The sequence below is a fragment of the Hyla sarda genome, chromosome 12, assembly GCF_029499605.1.
Source record: "Hyla sarda isolate aHylSar1 chromosome 12, aHylSar1.hap1, whole genome shotgun sequence".
In the NCBI taxonomy this organism is placed as follows: Eukaryota; Metazoa; Chordata; class Amphibia; order Anura; family Hylidae; genus Hyla; species Hyla sarda.
The window spans coordinates 43,617,354-43,635,374 of record NC_079200.1 but is presented as its reverse complement, the minus strand read 5'-3'; the positions used below and the strand labels follow the sequence as shown (position 1 = coordinate 43,635,374).

The window sequence follows — 18,021 nt, the reverse complement described above, 5'->3', positions numbered from 1 at the left end:
CATGTAGAGAGTCTATAGAGATGTCTGATGCCACCATCGCTGAGCTCTTTGTTCTCTCGGCTCGGCCAATGTGCAAGTCACTTCCGGTCTATAGCAGTCTCCTCCTCAGGTTCAATGTTACATATTGTTCAGCGGCTATGAGAGCTGAGCTGTAACTTGCGTAAAACCTCACCTCATCTTCGCCTCTGGATAAGGTGGCAGAACACGAAAGGGGGGGAAGAGAGAACTCTTTGTTTCCTCCACAGGCCTTATACAAACTGCTTAGTCACTCGCTGCAGGCTCTGGATTAGTTTATATGGTTCAGTTAAGCTCGTCTCGTTCTGTTTCCTTCATGTGGTCCTTGTCGTTCCAGGAAAAGGGGCTGTCATTGCTTGTTGACACGCTGATCTTGCAAAAAAAAAAAGGGTACCAAGGTTTCTAGCACTGTGCCTTCAAGGCTTTACACAAGTTGCGGGTCTGCAGTGGTTTGGAATTAGTCCACATGTAATAGGTAGCTCAAGTAGAAAGAAAAGGGAGCCAGAAATGCCTGCAGAACCAAATCAAATGAACAGTAACCTGGAGCAAGAACATGTTGTATCATCTCCGACCGCATATGTTGTTGGAGAAGAGCCTTTATCTCTTATACCATGCTGTTTGTTTCATTGTGCCACTTACATCGATGAAGGTGTGAGCTTTGAAGTCTGTTCTCACTTCATATTTCACCACTGAATCACATCAGAAATTGTATAAAAATAGAGCTGCAGTAATCTCAATGCTGGTGTCGGCTCAGCGTACATTGTTCTTCTATTAAGATCTGTTCATTTCATTACCTATAAACTCAAGTCAGGAGCAGAGCCCATTTGCAACAAACTATGTAGTGTCTTGGGAGGTTTTACGGATGAAAAGGCAAGATTGAAAGGTTTACATGCATTCCACTTCAGTTATTGTATTTGTACTGCAGAATACTAGAGAAAGTCCAAGTGCCCCATTCCACTGTACAGGGGCCCAGTAGGGTGGAAGGCCAGGTACCAACAATGAACTTGACAGCCATATCTCTTAACAGAAGTTTAAAAATGGAGGTGTGATAATCGGTAACCTAGGCAGCTGGACATGAAGGAAAGCCTCTCCTGAAGGACTTACGTTTTAGGCTGGGTTCACATGTAGTAATTTGTTCAATATTTTTAGCCAAAGGTAGTAGTGGAACTGATGCAAAGAAAAAGTATAATTGAAAGATTTGTAAACCACTCCTGGTTGTGGTTAAAAAAAAATTGACCAAAATTGTAAGAATCCAGCCTTAAAGGGGTACTCCTCCCCTAGACATCTTTTCCCCCATCCAAAGGATAGGAGATATGCACCCGGCATTCGTTTAGAGAGTCTGGTGCAGCGCCGGAGGCTCGTGGCGTCACGGTGACGCCCCACTTGTGATGTCACAGCCACGCCCCCTCAATTCTAGTCTATGGGAGGTGGCATGACGAACATCACAAGCCTCTGCACCGCATTGTCAGTCATCCGACACGAAGCCAAGTATATAAGATGTCTAGGGGCGGAGTGCCCCTTTAAGCTTCTTGTTAAGGGAACAGTCGGCAACATAGTTCTATCTGGTCAGCTTCCTGTTGCATTGGACTAAGGCGATAATTTTCATGATTACTGACCGATTGAGATATGAGAAGGTGCTCTAGGCTGGGACATCTCCTGTCCATGTGTCTCTAATTCACTCCACTATGAGCCAGAACGGAAAGCTGCTCTCTACAAGAGACTTTCATTTTTGAAGGCTAGAGCCATAAACTGAATGGATGTTCATCTGAAAGACTTCCATATAATAATATATTTGTTTGCAGAGGGCACTGCTGGGAAATGCCTTGATGGCTGCAGCTTTCCTGACAATATCTGCTATGTGCAAGGAGCAGGACATAGGGCGAACAGCAGATCGACCTAGTGACCCCATTTTGTAAGGGGTGATTTTGATGTACTATGTCTACCCTTGATCAAATCGGATATCCTCACCAATAATCCCTTCTTTTAGGTATAACAGGGATTGAGGCATACTTGCCTATGGGAGAGTTATAACTGCTTGCCAGACATAGTGGAGGATCCTGAATGGGAGACACATGGACAGGAGATGTCCCAGCCTAGAGCACCTTCTCAAATGGTAACATTCATTTGACAGTAGCAATGGCTTCTATAAATGTTCTATTGGTCAATGTCGAATGAACACATACATTTACAGTGTGGACTACAGGGGTAGGGTATATGTGAGGTAACTTGTTCACTGTTCACATAATAGGTAGCATTTACATATGTGTATTAATAGAACTAAATTCTTCCATTCTATTCTCGTCTGCTACTGGACCATGTAAAAATAAGTCATTGAAATGCATTACAACTAAAGGAAAGCTCACACCTAGCTATGGGGATTGTCTTGTAAACTACATAAAGGGTTTATAGGAAGTGTCAATCCTATGGGGCTTATCATATAGTCACCTGCTGACATTATGAATTAGGGTAAGAACGTTTATCAAGGTATTGAAACCATTTGGACAGTAAATGTGACATGAGTGCGTAGAAATGTCAGATATCCCATACTGCGGGCTGTCATTATTGTAGTGCCACTTCAAGGTAAAAGCATGGTCTTTTGGTTACTATGGTTTATGGTGGATTTGTGCACTTAAAATCATATTGGGTGAGAAGCTGGATTGTGAAGGGCATGTTCGTTCTGTGGTGTATAGTGTTAAATCTCTACTGCAGCTCAGTCTGTCCTGGAAAGACTGGGGTGATGAAAAGGATTACACCTCATATCATTTCTGCTCTTAAAGAGAACTGGCAGGCTCCAGAAAAACACATCAAACTGGAGCAAGAGAACAAATTAGTGACAGTTTAGTAATGAATTATTAATGGCCGTGCTGACTCGCAGGCGCTGATGCTTGAGAGACGCTCCTAACAAGAATGCGCTCTGAGGAGCGACTGCGGAACGACTGAGCAAGCAACATCCTGCAGCCCACCCAGGGTGCCTTTACCTGCAAGAAGGCAGTCGTTAATCCCCTATAAAATGTGCCAAGTCAGTGCCCCCTTTATTTCTGCTGACAGTAAAAGCTATATACAGAGTCTATATTTTGGTAGGCATTTATGAATATTTTCCTTTTATTAACCATTTGCTATGTAAATCTCCTATAATCAGACTATATACCACTATTTTCCAACTTGTGGTTCCCCAACTGTTGCAAAACTGCATCACCCCAGATGCATAGGGTATACTGGAAGGTATAGATTTGCTATGGGTTGGAATAAAGTATAGAAAGTGTTTCCCCCACACATTGCAGTGTGGGATTGAGGGTATGATTTCTGGCCTATGGGTATTTCTATTGTTTATTATACTTTTAACCCTTTCATTGAGTTGGATTTACAAACCATATTCACATTAATGAAATCTTTGTTGACTTCAGTCGTGTCTTTGTATTCCTTCTGTTGGGTGGCTGCCATGATCCCTATCACTTATCCAACTCAGGGCATGAACTTTGGATTCTATGCACTTTCTAAGAAATGTTTCCTGCATTTATCCGACAATGTTCTATCACCTCCCTTCCGTTTGTTCTGTCCAAACTTGAACATATAAAGTCTTTCCTGCCTCCTTATATTCATTCTAAACAACAACTATATCTAGGGCTGGATCTTAGGGGTGCCCAATAGTGGACACCCTCTCTCCAGATACAAGGTCATGCACATGTGGCTAAGCCAAGCTGATAATCTAATGTATATAGGGGGAGCCTGTTGAGGACAAAGAATGGGCATGCTATAGTGTAACATCCCTGATATCCACTTTATTCTTCCCTTGGTATGTGGAGATCAAGGCGGATATCAGCTGCTTATTTTCCTGCAGTGCTGTGCAGGCAGGTGGGGCAGATGCTCTATTAGTTTAAGCTGCATAACTACATTATAACTGCATATTACATGTTTTTATAGTGTTTTGACTCTAATATCTTGCTGCTGGAAGTGTCTAAAAAGTGTGGGTCCCGGGCAATTGCCCCCTTTTCTTTTCTTTGAAATCTATCCCAGTCAAGGATGTGTTCCTCATATTGTTTTTGTCGTGTTCCTCATATTGTTTTTGTTGTGTTCTTCATATTGTGTTCTTCATATTGTTGAGTTGTTGATAGGACTGAATTTACTATTCTTCTTATCATCTTCTCTTCTCCTCCCCTTCAGAAGAGTGTTTATTACTTAAGATGGCCATACACATGAGAGAGCTGTCAGCAGTCTCTCCAAATCCCACCATAAACATTAAGGTCATGCGTTTTTCATGTAGAGACATAAACCACTGCCTGACTCCTCTGGATAATGTTTCTGTGAACAAGAGGATTGGGCAGTGGGGATCTACAATGTCCAATCCTCTTATATCATCTGTCAAGAGGGGAGTAGAAAGGCCACCTAATGTCTTAGATCAGGGCTCTCAAACTGGTGGTCTGCGGGATGATAATTTACGTCCCCCTACTTGATAGCAAAGTTTAGTGTTACTGTGTCCTGCGCCAGTGGCGGACTAACGGGTCAGGCACTGGGATACTCAGACACTGGTAGACACCCCAGAACACCTCCCGCTCGCCCGGCCCAAAAGTTAATTAGGGACTTTTAACAGTGCAGGGGCATCTGGAAACAGATGTGTGTGGCGCACACAGATACATCTGTTACCACGAAGGCTCCAGTGACGTCTTGAGGCCCCACTGGAGAGAAGCCTGGCACCATTTCAGACTGTGGACCACTTCAGGCTGCCATATAGCGTCACTTGTGAGTAAGGGGATGCCAAGCTTGTCGCAAATGTTTGATATAAAATGATTGGTTATGGTACATGAGTTATAGGTTTGGGTCAGCTCCAGAGCCATAGGGTGTATCAGGGCATGCTTGGTGTTGTAGTTAGTAACTGCAACTCCCACCATTCCTTGACACAGCCTATGACTCTTTTTATTTTTATTTTTTGTAGAATACTTGATGCGGCCCAGCCTCACCCAGCCTCTACCTCCGGCGGCCCCCAAATACTTTTTTAGACCCCTGTCTTAGATGGTCAGCTTGTCAGGCCAGATATTGGGAGCTTGCCTTGGACTGTTCTTGTGATAAGTTCACATTGGCATTTGTCTTCATGTGGAATATGAGCTGACATTAGGTTTTGTACACATCTGCAGTACATCATGAATTCAGTTTATCTATTCTATCATAGGAACAGAAAAAACAAAATGATAGACTTCTGGAAACGTCACACAACAGACACCATTGATCTAATAGTGTGTTCGGTTAGTATGGCCATCTTTTTTCCTGTCAAATGTGACAGAATCCGCTTTGGAGGTTTTGAATGTGAACGGATGTCATGCTGTATCCGTTACCCACATGAGAGGCAAAGACAACTTAGAAGTGGATGGATGGAATACTACAGTGTTGTCTCATCACAACAACCCTAACGGTGGTGGTGGTGGTTGTGGTGCTGCTGGTGGTGGTGGTGGTGGGGGGGGGGGGGGTGTAGATTAAGAGAAAAATGTGTTCCCAAAGAAATCCTGTGCCTTCCATTCCAGCAGCTGGAACATGTGTGACATTCATGCATGTTTTATGTACACAGCTCCAGCAGGTTGTCATACTGTAATACTGGTTACTGTTTGCATGTAAACATAAGAGTCACAGCGCCTCTACTTGTCTGAAGGTTAACCAGGACAACGCTGGGGAGTCAGTATGCAAAGAAAAAGCCAGTTGTTTAATTTCAAAATATGTGGCCTCAACGCTCCTGTGAGATGCTCGCAACCCATCTACGCCTCCTTTCTTGTTAATGTTACTCTGCTATTTTCTGCTAAAATCACAGAGTAATACATAGCGCATAAAACGTATTACAATTCAGGAATATGCAGCCATAGAATTACAGCCTAGCTAAATGTATTCATGGAAGAACATGTAATCCTTGCCATTTTCCTAGCGTTTTTTTTTTTTTTTTTTAATAGATTTTAGGTTTCCTTTTTTTTTTTGCCTTTCAGTAAAGGTGTCATTTTGGTGCTACAATCTAAAATCCTGCTCCTGCAACAGCGCCATTCTTCTCCTTTGGCATTTTCAGATGTTGCAGCTTAACTCCAGTCATATATATCCTATTCAAGCCAAAGGGGCAAAGCTGCAATACCAAATACAACCCAAATAAACTCCAATTTACCAAGCAAATATCACAAAGAAAATGTATGTTTTCCATGTATGAGCTTTAGTCAGTCATATCCAGCTCGTGTCCTGTGTCAACCAGTTTTTAGTCAGGAAACAACATATCTGGTAATCACGGACTAGTCCATTCTGGATCATGCGTAGTAATTGCATATGGCATAAAAAGGCAAGATAAGTTTCAGACAAGACAAAACATGATGGGACGGCAACTTTTGGCAAACTTTCAGACTATGAAAACACTGTCAGCGGCTCACTCTCACACATAGCAGTTAGCGGCCCTTTTCCATATGGTGCATTGGAGCGCAGGAAATTCTTATTCCACTGAAAGTATACTGAAGTAGAGGACCTAGTCCATTTCACTGTATTTCCTTAACTATTGTAGAATGTTAACAACAAATCGTAAACTGCAGCAATAAGATGGTCTCCCTAGGTCACGATCCTGACACCTCCTATCAAATAGCTGATTTTGCTGGGGGGTATCCACGGCGTGCTAGGCATTTGCTCTGCAGTGGTTAATGCAGGGAAAATTCAAATGAATAGAAATCCATGTAATACAAGTGTTACTAGAGTGTGCCAGAATAAAGACTCTCGTAGACAGCAGCTCTCCATCCTGTCAAGGTTAGCTACATACATTAATAGATTTTCCTATTGTATATCAGCAGCAAAAGCCACATGTTAGAGGTGGATTTCATTGTGGATTTCCTATACATTTAAGAGGTAAAAACCTGCAACGGAAATTGATTTTTCTGCTATATTTCTGCTGAGCAAAGTCAAGGTAAATGAAGGGGGCATTTGGAAAAATATTTAGCAGTGTGTGGGTATGTTTACACGTACGTAGTCCTCAAGTCTGCAACAAAGTCACAAGCAGAATTTCAACCTCCAGTCTAAGGAATCAGCCTGACAGTATTATAGATCCTGATGATGCTGTCAGTTTGGGTTATTAGACCGACAGTCGTACTGAGACTTGCAGCCGTAATATGGACACAGAGGCAGCCATATTGCGTGCTTCTACAACCAGCCTAAAGTATGCACCACCACCGGCCTAAAGTATGCACCACCACCACCACCGGCCTAAAGTATGCACCACCACCACCACCGGCCTAAAGTATGCACCACCACCACCACCGGCCTAAAGTGTGCACCACCACCACCACCGGCCTAAAGTGTGCACCACCACCACCGGCCTAAAGTGTGCACCACCAGCCTAAAGTGTGCACCTTTTTCTTTCCTGTTTATAGAAAGACAGAGGAAACTGCAGTAACAGAATAGATTAGGCAGACTGCACTGCAGAGTTTCTGTGTATAGCCATGATCTCAGTCAGCGCTCGCCCCACCGCCCGGCAAGCTCCCAAGTATATTGCTGCTGTATTTGTAAAGAATGGGGCATTATAGTTTTTATTACTGAGCAGCAATGCTGCACATATTTCTTCTGATATTGATTGTTTGATCTATTACTGCACCGTCCATTGTAATTATTAACTTTTTGTTTGGGATTGAAGTTTTGTGCAAACAGGTTGCGTACCGGATTACTTTATGGCTCACACAACTTTGTGATGACCTTGCAGGAGGACAAATGACTTGAACTACATTGATTCTGAGAGCTGAGCTAGTGTTTATACCTGATCACTGATCCTTTTGGTTTAATATTGTTTTCTTTGCCCCTGGTCTTGATCTAAAAAGGTTGTATATTGTTCCAATCAGGCTCGGAGCACGTCGGCCCTTTGATATACAGTTAATAGCGTCTTCGCGTTCCCTTTCTATTTGCTGATGACGTTCTTGACCTAAATCTTCAGTGGTGCCGGCTAATAGATCATCAGAGGTGTCTGAACATGTTCCTCAGATTGTTGATCCAGAACCAGTTTATATTGAGTAATAGAAGATGCATGTTGGTTTCACATTTCCAGTTAGCATATTTCATGGTATTACGTGTCTGTGTTTTCGGGAGAAGAGTTGTATCTCTTACTCTTTTCTTCTCTTCTAGATGGGGGGAATGAGGAGCCACAAGAGAGACGACAGCACAGTGTAGACTCCCGCCACGGCCGGGCTTCACAAGGTAAGGAGTTTGCGGACCTGATTTATGTCTGGCATTATATGTCATGATCTCACTTTGCATTTTTTTCCCCTGAAAATGAAGCGTGAACTACTAAGGAGTGACAGATTCAACACACCCACTTACACCCTCCTCCATTAACAGAACTGTAGGAGCAACGTGATAACAAAAATTGAGCATTAGCTTTAATATATTTGTCATCTACCCAACTAACATGTGACTGCTCTCCCTCCCCTTTGTCTTTGTCATGTCATGGCCCATATTTTCTATTGTCAAACCAACAGTTTTGTTTCCAGTTGGGCACCTAGACTGTGGCACACAACAAATTATTGTCTCCTGTGGTCCAGAAAAGTGAAGTTAACCAACATTTTGCAATCAGATTTCTTAAATGGAAATGTTTTCTTTGTTTGGTTCAGAAAACTTTATTTTTTGTGTGTTAAATATATATTTTATATAAAAATACATATTTAATCTATTTTTTTTATATTTACATTGATTAACCTAAGTTCTTTCTAAATTGGATTTCTATTAATAATGTACACTTAATTTAAATGTGAAGACCTTTTCATTTGCTGTTTAATTGCTGTCCCCATACTGACTAGAAGCTGTATATTATAACATAGCTAACAAATTGTCGCATTCTGCCAATTTAAACTGTGCGCCACAATTACTCAGTTGTGGGCAACACAAAGACGCTTGTACACAGTCTGTTATCTAAAAGCTAGAAAAAACGGTATTCTTAAAGTCTCTTCATTCTCTCCTTATGTGTAACTGTGCTTTATTAACCTATTGGGTATGTGTATGTTCTTTTGCTCCAGTGCATAAAAAAATAAAAAGTGAGTACAGCGTAAAAAGGTAATACAGTGCTTAGTTATTTTCAACAGTCCTATAATTAGTGAATGGAGCAGCAGTATGCATGCTCAATAGCCTCTCTATTCACACATGGGACATGGGTCCCACATTCTCATGATCTTTGGGGACCTAAGTGATCGAACATTTAATACCTATCCTGTGTCTGTACTCCTACTGCTTAATCAGAACCCCCGTGAACAGCCCGAGCAAAACCTGTATAGCTTTGGCATCGTTCATGCTGCCATCGAGCTCCATTAGTTGAAGCTCCATCGGCAGTTTCGTCGGGACCTAGCAGTAGCCATTTGCATCCGACCTGTTTCAGGGTCCGATCGGCTCAAGAAAAAAAATAAAAAGAGCCGATTGGACCCATAATGGGTCGGATGCCATCGGCATTGTGAACCTAGCCTTAGCAGAGCTTGGGCAGAACTGTTATGGCCTTGGCCATCAGGCTGAGCATAGCATGTCAGAACTTTTATTGCTTTGGCCATCAGGCAGAGCATAGCATGGCAGAACTGTTATGGCCTTGGCCATCATGCTGAGCATAGCTCGGGCAGGACTTTTATGGCCTTTTCCATCAGGCTGAGCAAAGCTCAAGCAGAACTGTTATGGCCTTGGCCATCAGGCTAAGCAGAGCTCGGGCAGAATTGTTACAGCCTTGGCCATCAGGTTGAGCATAGCATGGCAGAACTTTTATGGCCTTGGCCATCAGGCTGAGCAGGGTTTGGGCAGAACTGTTATGGCCTTGTTCATTGGCTGAGCATAGCTCGGGCAGAACTGTTAAAGCCTTGGCCATCAGGCTGAGCATAGCTCGGGCAGAACTTTTATGGCCTTAGCCATCAGGCAGAACTGTTATGGCCTTGGCACTCAGGCTGAGCATAGCTTGGGCAGAACTGTTATGGCCTTGGCCATCATGCTGAGCAGAGCTCAGGCAGAATTGTTACGGCCTTGACCATCAGGCTGAGCATAGCATGGCAGAACTGTTATGGCCTTGGCCATCAGGCTAAGCAGAGCTCGGGCAGAACTGTTCCGGCCTTGGCCATCAGGCTGAGCATGGCTCGGGCAGAACTTTTATGGCCTTAGCCATCAGGCTAAGCAGAGCTCGGCAGAACGGTTAGTCCTTGGCCATCAGGCTGAGCATAGCTCGGGCAGAACTTTTATGGTCTTGGTCATCAGGCAGAGCATAGCTTGGGCAGAACTTTTATGGTCTTGGTCATCAGGCAGAGCATAGCTTGGGCAGAACTGTTAGGCCTTGGCCATCAGGCTGAGCATAGTAAAATATGTCCAGATAATAAACAATATATCAATAGTATGAACAATGTCACTCTCAATTCCCAGTTGTTTTTGCCACAATCCCTGTATACATGCAGCCATGTGAAATCATTGGAAGCAAGCGTCCCAGACTGAATGGAGAGACCAGTTGAGTGTTGGTATAAGCATAAGGACGGGGCCACAAGAGACCCCACGCGTTCCGTCACTCCCAAAGCGACTTCCTCAGGGGTAGAGGATTAGTCTGGAAAACTATCAGACAGAGAATCGCAGTGTCTCATTGTGGCGGATTGACCGCTGGGGCCCCCCGCAAGTGACTGCCTGCTCATCCGATCACTGGCTGCAGCAATGTCCCGCCTTCTCTGATGATTGGCTGACTGGACCGTCACTTGCCCACGTCCAGGAAAGTGGGGACCGCAGCATGTTGAGGATGGGCATGTAGACAGGACCCTGTACAGGAGATCGTGTGGGTCCTATCGGTTGATCCCCCACATTCATACATTTATTCCCTATCCTGTAGATAGGAAAGAAGTGTCTGATTAATTTAGTTCCCCAGAATGCCCCTAAAAAAGTTTGTTTTAGGTTAGATGTTTTAGTTTAGATGGATGCTTTCAGTCTGTGTCAGACGCGTCATCGGGTTTGTTTTTTTGGTTTAATGAACCTGATCCCAACAGACCCCATTGTAAGTCTGTGAGGAGTATCTTTCCATTGTGCAACAGATGCAGCTGTGCCATTTTTTTTAAAGAAACTACAACACTGATGTGAACAGCGCCTTATTTATGAGTGAGCAAACATGACTTTATATGTATCAATAGGTATACCAATACCCCAAATAATATATTTTGGATTTGCGATTCCTGAGCCTGGTGACTGATTCTGTCCAACACACACATTTTCCATCACCTAAAACAGTGTTTTCCAACCAGAATGCCTCCAGCTGTTGCAACACTACAACTCCCAGCATGCCCGGACAGCCTTCGGCTGTCCGTGCATGCTGGGAGTTGTAGTGTTGCAACAGCTGGAGGCATTCTGGTTGGAAAATATTGGCCTAAGCTGTGCAGCTTCCCTATAAGAACAGTGTTTCTAAATCTCTAGTCATGCCTGGGGTTCCCCAATGTCTTCCAGGGTTAATAGACACTCTGCCTGTGATCATCCAGTGCAATTGGAGACTTTCCTCCTTTGTCCTCATCCATCATCCAGAGGTTCGCACTAATTGGGTTACCCCTCCACCAGATATTTCATGCAGCTATACCGAAATATAATCCCAGCCTTTGCTCTCCAGGAATTCCAATCTGTCTGACTGAATGCACTGCTGTATACATCTACTGTATATAGACCAGGAACTTTATTTTCTAGGAACTGTCAGATATATTTGTGCATTTTCTCCCCCACTGTAAAATAAGTTTTAGCCACAGAAAATTGTCATTTACCCTCCACATCTTGAAGAAGATTTTCTATTCTCACGGACTTACAGCAGCTCAGATTGATGACATTAGTCTTCATTACCAGCTACGTTTTCCAAAGGGGATGCACTTTGCCCTGATCTGACCAGCATTCTCATTTTGTTTTTGTTTTTTCTTTATTATTCTACATTTTATTAATGGCACATAATTTTGTAGAGAATTAGAGGCACTAGTGATACCCCAAATGTTTGGGGGATACCATTTGAAAGGGAATTTGTCAGCTATATTTGTTACTAAGAGCTGTAGACACTGCTTAAAGGGGTACTCCCGTGTAAACCTTTCTTTTTTAAATCACCTTGTGCCAGAAAGTTAAACAGATTTGTAAATCACTTCTATTAAAAAATCTTAATCCTTCCAGTACTTTTTAGGGGCTGTATACTAAAGAGAAATCCAAAAAAGAAATGCATTTCCTCTGATGTCATGACCACAGTGCTCTCTGATGACCTCTGCTGTCCATTTTAGGAACTGTCCAGAGCAGAAGAAATTCCCCATAGCAAACAAATGCTGCTGTGGACAGTTCCTAAAATGGACAGCAGAGGTCAGCAGAGAGCACTGTGGTCATGACATCAGAGGAAATGCATTTCTATTTTTGGATTTCTCTTTAGTATACAGCCCCTAAAAAGTACTGGAAGGATTAAGATTTTTTAAAAGAAGTGATTTACAAATCTGTTTAACTTTCTGGCACCAGAGGAAAAAAAAAAAAATATATATTGTTTTCCATGGGAGTACCCCTTTAATAGCTGTTAGGGTGTAGCAAAGCAAACGGTACCTTTCCTGGAGATAATGGTGCTACCAAACATATAAAATGTCCTTTTTCGTTTCTCAACCAAGGGTCAAGGAGGTGGGGCCAAACAGCTTAAGTGCTGCAGCCTGGCATGCTTCCTCACTCAGCCTCATCTTCCAACCCCTCCTTGACTGACTTGCAGGCTCTTTTATGTTAATCAAGGAGGGGCTGGAAGGTGATGGCAAGGTGGTGTGTCCAGCTGTGGCACTTGAGCAGATTGGCCCCGCCTCCTTGACACTTGGCTGAGAAATTAAAAGGGACTGTTCGGAAGTTCCATAAGGAACTAATGGTGCGGTGGATGAGCATGCACACTGCGACTCCATTCTCTCTGTTCTTGTAATCTTTGGCTGTGCCAGTGGTTGTACCCTCAAATATCAGATACTAAGTTTTATCATTTGATAATCCTTAAAATCGGTCAATAGTGCTACAGAAAGTCTCAGTATTGCCCTAGCCTTAATGATAGGAATACATGTTGTAGATATGCTGCAGGTTTTCTGCAACAGTAAATGTGCCAAAGGCCAAAGTGGATTCGGCTTAAAGGGGAAAGTATAAGGAAATGTTTACATAAAACATGTCCACTGCAGGTTGCCCGAATTTTGCTTGTGGATTATGTTGCTACCCAGTGAAATCAAAGGGAAGCAACATACCGTAATCTGCTTGCAGGTTTTCCGCTTGAGAAATTCCACTTGCAGCAGGCAATCTCGCAAGTGGAGTTTCAGCTGCAGGCAGCACACAGCGGATTAGTTACGTGTGAACACTGTCCTTGATATTTTCAGTTGTATTAATTTCTGCCTTTGCCACATTTTCTGCTGCAGAACCTGTGGTCTGTTGTGTGTTCCTACCCTAAAGGTCAGTTCACACTTGCTAATTTTCTGCTGCAGATCTGCTGTAGCGGACTTTGCTACACGTTGAGGTAAATGGGCAGCAAAATCTGCAACAGCAGATCTGCAGCAAGAATCCGCACATGTGAATGGACCTCAAGGGTACGTTCACACGTGCTTATTTTTGCTGCAGATCTTCTGCAGATTTTTCTACCCATTGACTTCAATGGATAGCAAAATCTTCTGAAGCAAATCTGCAGCAGAAAATATGTACATGTGAATGGACTCTAAGGGCGTGTTCTCACATAAAAAAAATTCTTAACAGTTTTTGAATCCAGTGCCTTTTATGATCTGGTCCTGGCTTTGGCTTCTAAAGCTAAATAAAGAATAAAAAAAAAACCTTAACATGGAAACAAACCCTATGGACAGTGGATATACTGATGCAATGTACAACTGATTTGCAAAGTACATAGCATATATGTAAATACTAGTTTGTCAATACAGGTCATTTGGATAGAAACGGAGACAAGCAAATGAGGTCTATACATATATATATATATATATATATATATATATATATATATATATATATATATAGTATACAAAAAAAGAGGATTGCAGCAGCACACATTGGTCAAAAAAATTGAGGCTCTTAGTGCACTTTTTGATCAAAACGTGTCCCCCATCCACCACGGGGAGGTGGCCTCATTTAGGATGGGAACCTAGCACAAATTCTGAGCCTAACACTCAACTATCCACTCACCTCTGCTGGGCATACAGCCTCTGACTGGGTGACATGCTGGATCCATTTAAAACTCCACCTGTGAGAAAGGGGGAGGGGTGTACAGCTAAAGAGGGTGCCATTTCCCCCTGAATTGTACATACAAGAAAAAAGAAAGATAGCCAGCACAACATAGTTGTGGATAGTTGAGTGTTAGGCTCAGAATTTGAGCTAGGTTCCCATCCTAAATGAGGCCACCTCCCCGTGGTGGATGGGGGACACGTTTTGATCAAAAAGTGCGCTAAGAGCCTCAATTTTTTTGACCAATGTGTGCTGCTGCAATCTTCTTTTTTTGTATACTTTGTATATGCCACAGCAGTGTGCACCCGTGTATTAGGTAGTTGTGCTGGCTATCTTTCTTTTTTCTTGTATATATGTATATATATATATATATATATATATATATATATATATATGAAAGAAAATTCAGCTCTGGGCACCTAAATACTCTATAAGACCTCAACAAGTATTTGGTTGCAAATCAAGAGAAAATAATTTAGAATTCTATGGTAAACTATTTAGATTTTGTTAAAAACCAAATATAAGATTTAGAAAAAATGTATAATGTACTCTATGTATTATCCCGGATGTCCTAGTTATGTGGCCACTCTCAATGATCCAAGGTTATTATTTCTCCTGTTACAAAAGTGATCGGTAAAAACTCTGGTTCTGTAATTCATGGCCTGATGATCAAACAGGCGTGATGATCGCATGAATGAGCTGCTTCTACTCCTTGAGATGTATAACATTACATCCACTTGTGTGTCTCTGCTCCCTGACTTCATGACTAGTTAATAGTTCAGGTTGCATGATATACCTTGATATATTTCCAGACAATCTAAGGCTGCGTTCACACCATGTTTTTGCAATGCAGTTCCTGTATCAGGTTTTTGATAAAAAAAAAGATTCCTCAAAACCTGACTTACTGTATCAAAATGTGTATACCAATTTTTATCCGTATACAGTTTGAAAAATGATATCCGGTTGCATCCGTTTTTTAAGAAAAAAACTTATACATTTTTAACTTTTCACTCCATTATGAATAAAGTTTTTCTTGTTTGATTGAAATTCCAAGAAAAAAAAACTGAGCAAAGTCAAAAAAACGTATGGTGAAAACCGGATGGAACCGTATGCACATACAGTTCTGTACAGTTCCCATTGACTCCTATGTTTAAAATGAAACCATATAGCAAAATCGTGGTGTGAACCCACCGTAATATGTTTTTAAAGGGGTACTCCGGTGAAAACCTTTTTTTTTTTTTTTTTAAATCAACTGGAGCCAGAAAGTTAAACAGATTTGTGAATGACTTCTATTAAAAAATCTTAATCCTTCCTGTACTTATTAGCTACTGACTACTACAGCAGAAATTCTTTTCTTTTTGAAACGCAGAGCTCTCTGCTGACATCATGAGCACAGTGCTCTCCGCTGACATCTCTGTCCATTTTAGGAACTGTCCAGAACAGCAACATGTTTGCTATGGGGATTTCCTTTTATGCTGGACACTTCCCAAAATGGACAGAGATGTCAGCAGAGAGCACTGTGGTCATGATGTCAGCAGACAGCTCTGTGTTTCAAACGGAAAAGAATTTCCACTGTAGTATTCAGCAGCTAATAAGTACAGGAAGCATTAAGATTTTTTTTATAGAAGTAATTTACAAATCTGTTTAACTTTCTGGCATTAGTTGATTTAAAAAAAAAAAAAAAAAAAAAAAAAAAAGCTTTTCGCCGGAGTACCCCTTTAAGTGCTGTGATGTCATAATTGTTACCCTGGCTTCTCTATATGATTGGGATATCATATACTGCTGGCTGCTTCCATAAAAGCTCAGCAATACCGCCATCTAGTGTCACATTAGGTACTTGTCACTTATTTTACACTATTCTTAGATGCCGGATTTTAGTTGATGGAACCAACTACATTTTGTTAAATCTAGTTTGTATGGGAGACCTTTCTAACATTAGGATCAGGCTGAAATTTTCCGCCTGCCGCCTCCCCAGATAATCTGTATAAGAGGTAACTTGTCCCCTACCTCCATTGTGAACGTATGTGTTAATCATAGTCAACTCAGATCGATACATCAATAATTCAGCCGATAGGATGGAGAATTAGCCTCATAGTAGTGATCTATGTACATGCATTAGTCCTGGTGGAAATACAGTAGGCTGCAGAGTTGTCCCATATGTCAGGACCTTTATCAGGCTTCCCTCAAGCGGGGAAAGTAAACATTGAATCCTATTGATTTTTGGTGGTGATCTGCAAAATTCCCTAGACAAATACTTTACATCATAGCAAAGTTATCTGGATATATTTTCAAATGCTTCTGTATATGCCAGCAACAATGGTGTCTGCACAGCATCAGTCTATATCAGTGTTTCCCAACCAGGGTGCCTCCAGCTGTTGCAAAACTACAACTCCCAGCATGCCCGGACAGCCTTTGGCTGTCCGGGCATGCTGGGAGTTGTAGTTTTGCAACAGCTGGAGGCACCCTGGTTGGGAAACACTGGTCTATATATAGATTCAGTATATGGTAGTATCTATACAAACAAATAGCGCCTAAGCCTGTCGGGAAGGTCTCCTTATGTATAACACATTTAAAGGGGTTATCCAGGAAAAAAACTTATATATATATATATATATATATATATATATATATATATATATATATATCAACTGGCTCCAGAAAGTTAAACAGATTTGTAAATTACTTCTATTAAAAAATCTTAATCCTTTCAGTACTTATTAGCTGCTGAATACTACAGCGGAAATTCTTTTCTTTTTGAAACACAGAGCTCTCTGCTGACATCATGAGCGCAGTGCTCTCTGCTGACATGTCTGTCAATTTTGGGAAGTGTGCAGCGTAATAGGAAATCCCCATAGCAAACATATGCTGTTCTGGACAGTTCCTAAAATGGACAGAGATGTCAGCAGAGAGCACTGTGTTCATGATGTCAACAGACAGCTCTGTGTTTCAAAGGGAAAATAATTTCCACTGTGGTATTCAGCAGCTAATAAGTACTGGAAGGATTAAGATTTTTTAATAGAAGTAATTTACAAATCTGTTTAACTTTCTGGCACCAGTTGATTTAAAAAAAAAAAAAAAAAAATTTCACCGGAGTACCCCTTTAAGGTTGTTCTTTTCTGTCTAAGTGCTCTCTGATGACACGTGTCTCGGGAACTGCACAGAGTAGAAGAGGTTTGCTATGGGAATTTGCTTCTCAACTGGGCGGTTCCCGAGACACGTGTCATCAGAGAGCACTTAGACAGAAAAGAACAACCTTAACTTCAGAAGCTCAAAAGTACTGAAAGGATTAAGATTTTTTAATAGAAGTAATTTACTAATTTACTTTCTGGAGCCAGTTGATATATATAAAAACATTTTTTTTCCTGGATAACCCCTTTAAGGTCCATTTGGTTACGATCGACCTCATCCCGCACCGTGCTCGCCTCTAATGTGGGTAATTGTCGGGTCTGGAGACAACATGCTCGCTCATCCCTTTCTTTACGAAATCAGACTTGGATGTGCGCAATTCCTTTCTGATAGAACTGTCATTTTGCGGCATTGATTTTACTTTTCCATTTTAATAAAAGGCTTTTGAATACAATAGTAAAATTGGTAGTAAAGATGGTGTTATAATGGAAGGAGAAGATTAACCAAGCACTTGGCGGAGTTCCCAGACTGCTGCTATAGCAATGACTTGTCTTATCGTCCACAGAAGAAAGATAAGACTTCTTATTTGTGTACAGTCCTCTGTAGTCTATCCATATGTGTAGCTATTTGCCATCAATAAACCTAAACCCAGGCTCTATATTTATAAATAATCCCACAACTCTGCATCACGATGGGTAAGATTGTTGT

At 41.7% G+C, this 18,021-nt stretch overlaps 1 protein-coding gene across 7 annotated transcripts in view; it reads left to right on the top strand.

The window, feature by feature from the left end:
• Nucleotides 1-18,021, top strand: part of TANC2 (tetratricopeptide repeat, ankyrin repeat and coiled-coil containing 2) — a 532,732-nt gene that overhangs the window by 358,385 nt on the left and 156,326 nt on the right. For all 7 annotated transcript variants that reach the window (XM_056548533.1, XM_056548535.1, XM_056548534.1 and 4 more), the window contains one exon: nt 8,131-8,202. In XM_056548533.1, coding sequence (XP_056404508.1) covers nt 8,131-8,202 — 72 coding nt within the window. The remainder of the gene's footprint in view (nt 1-8,130; nt 8,203-18,021) is intronic.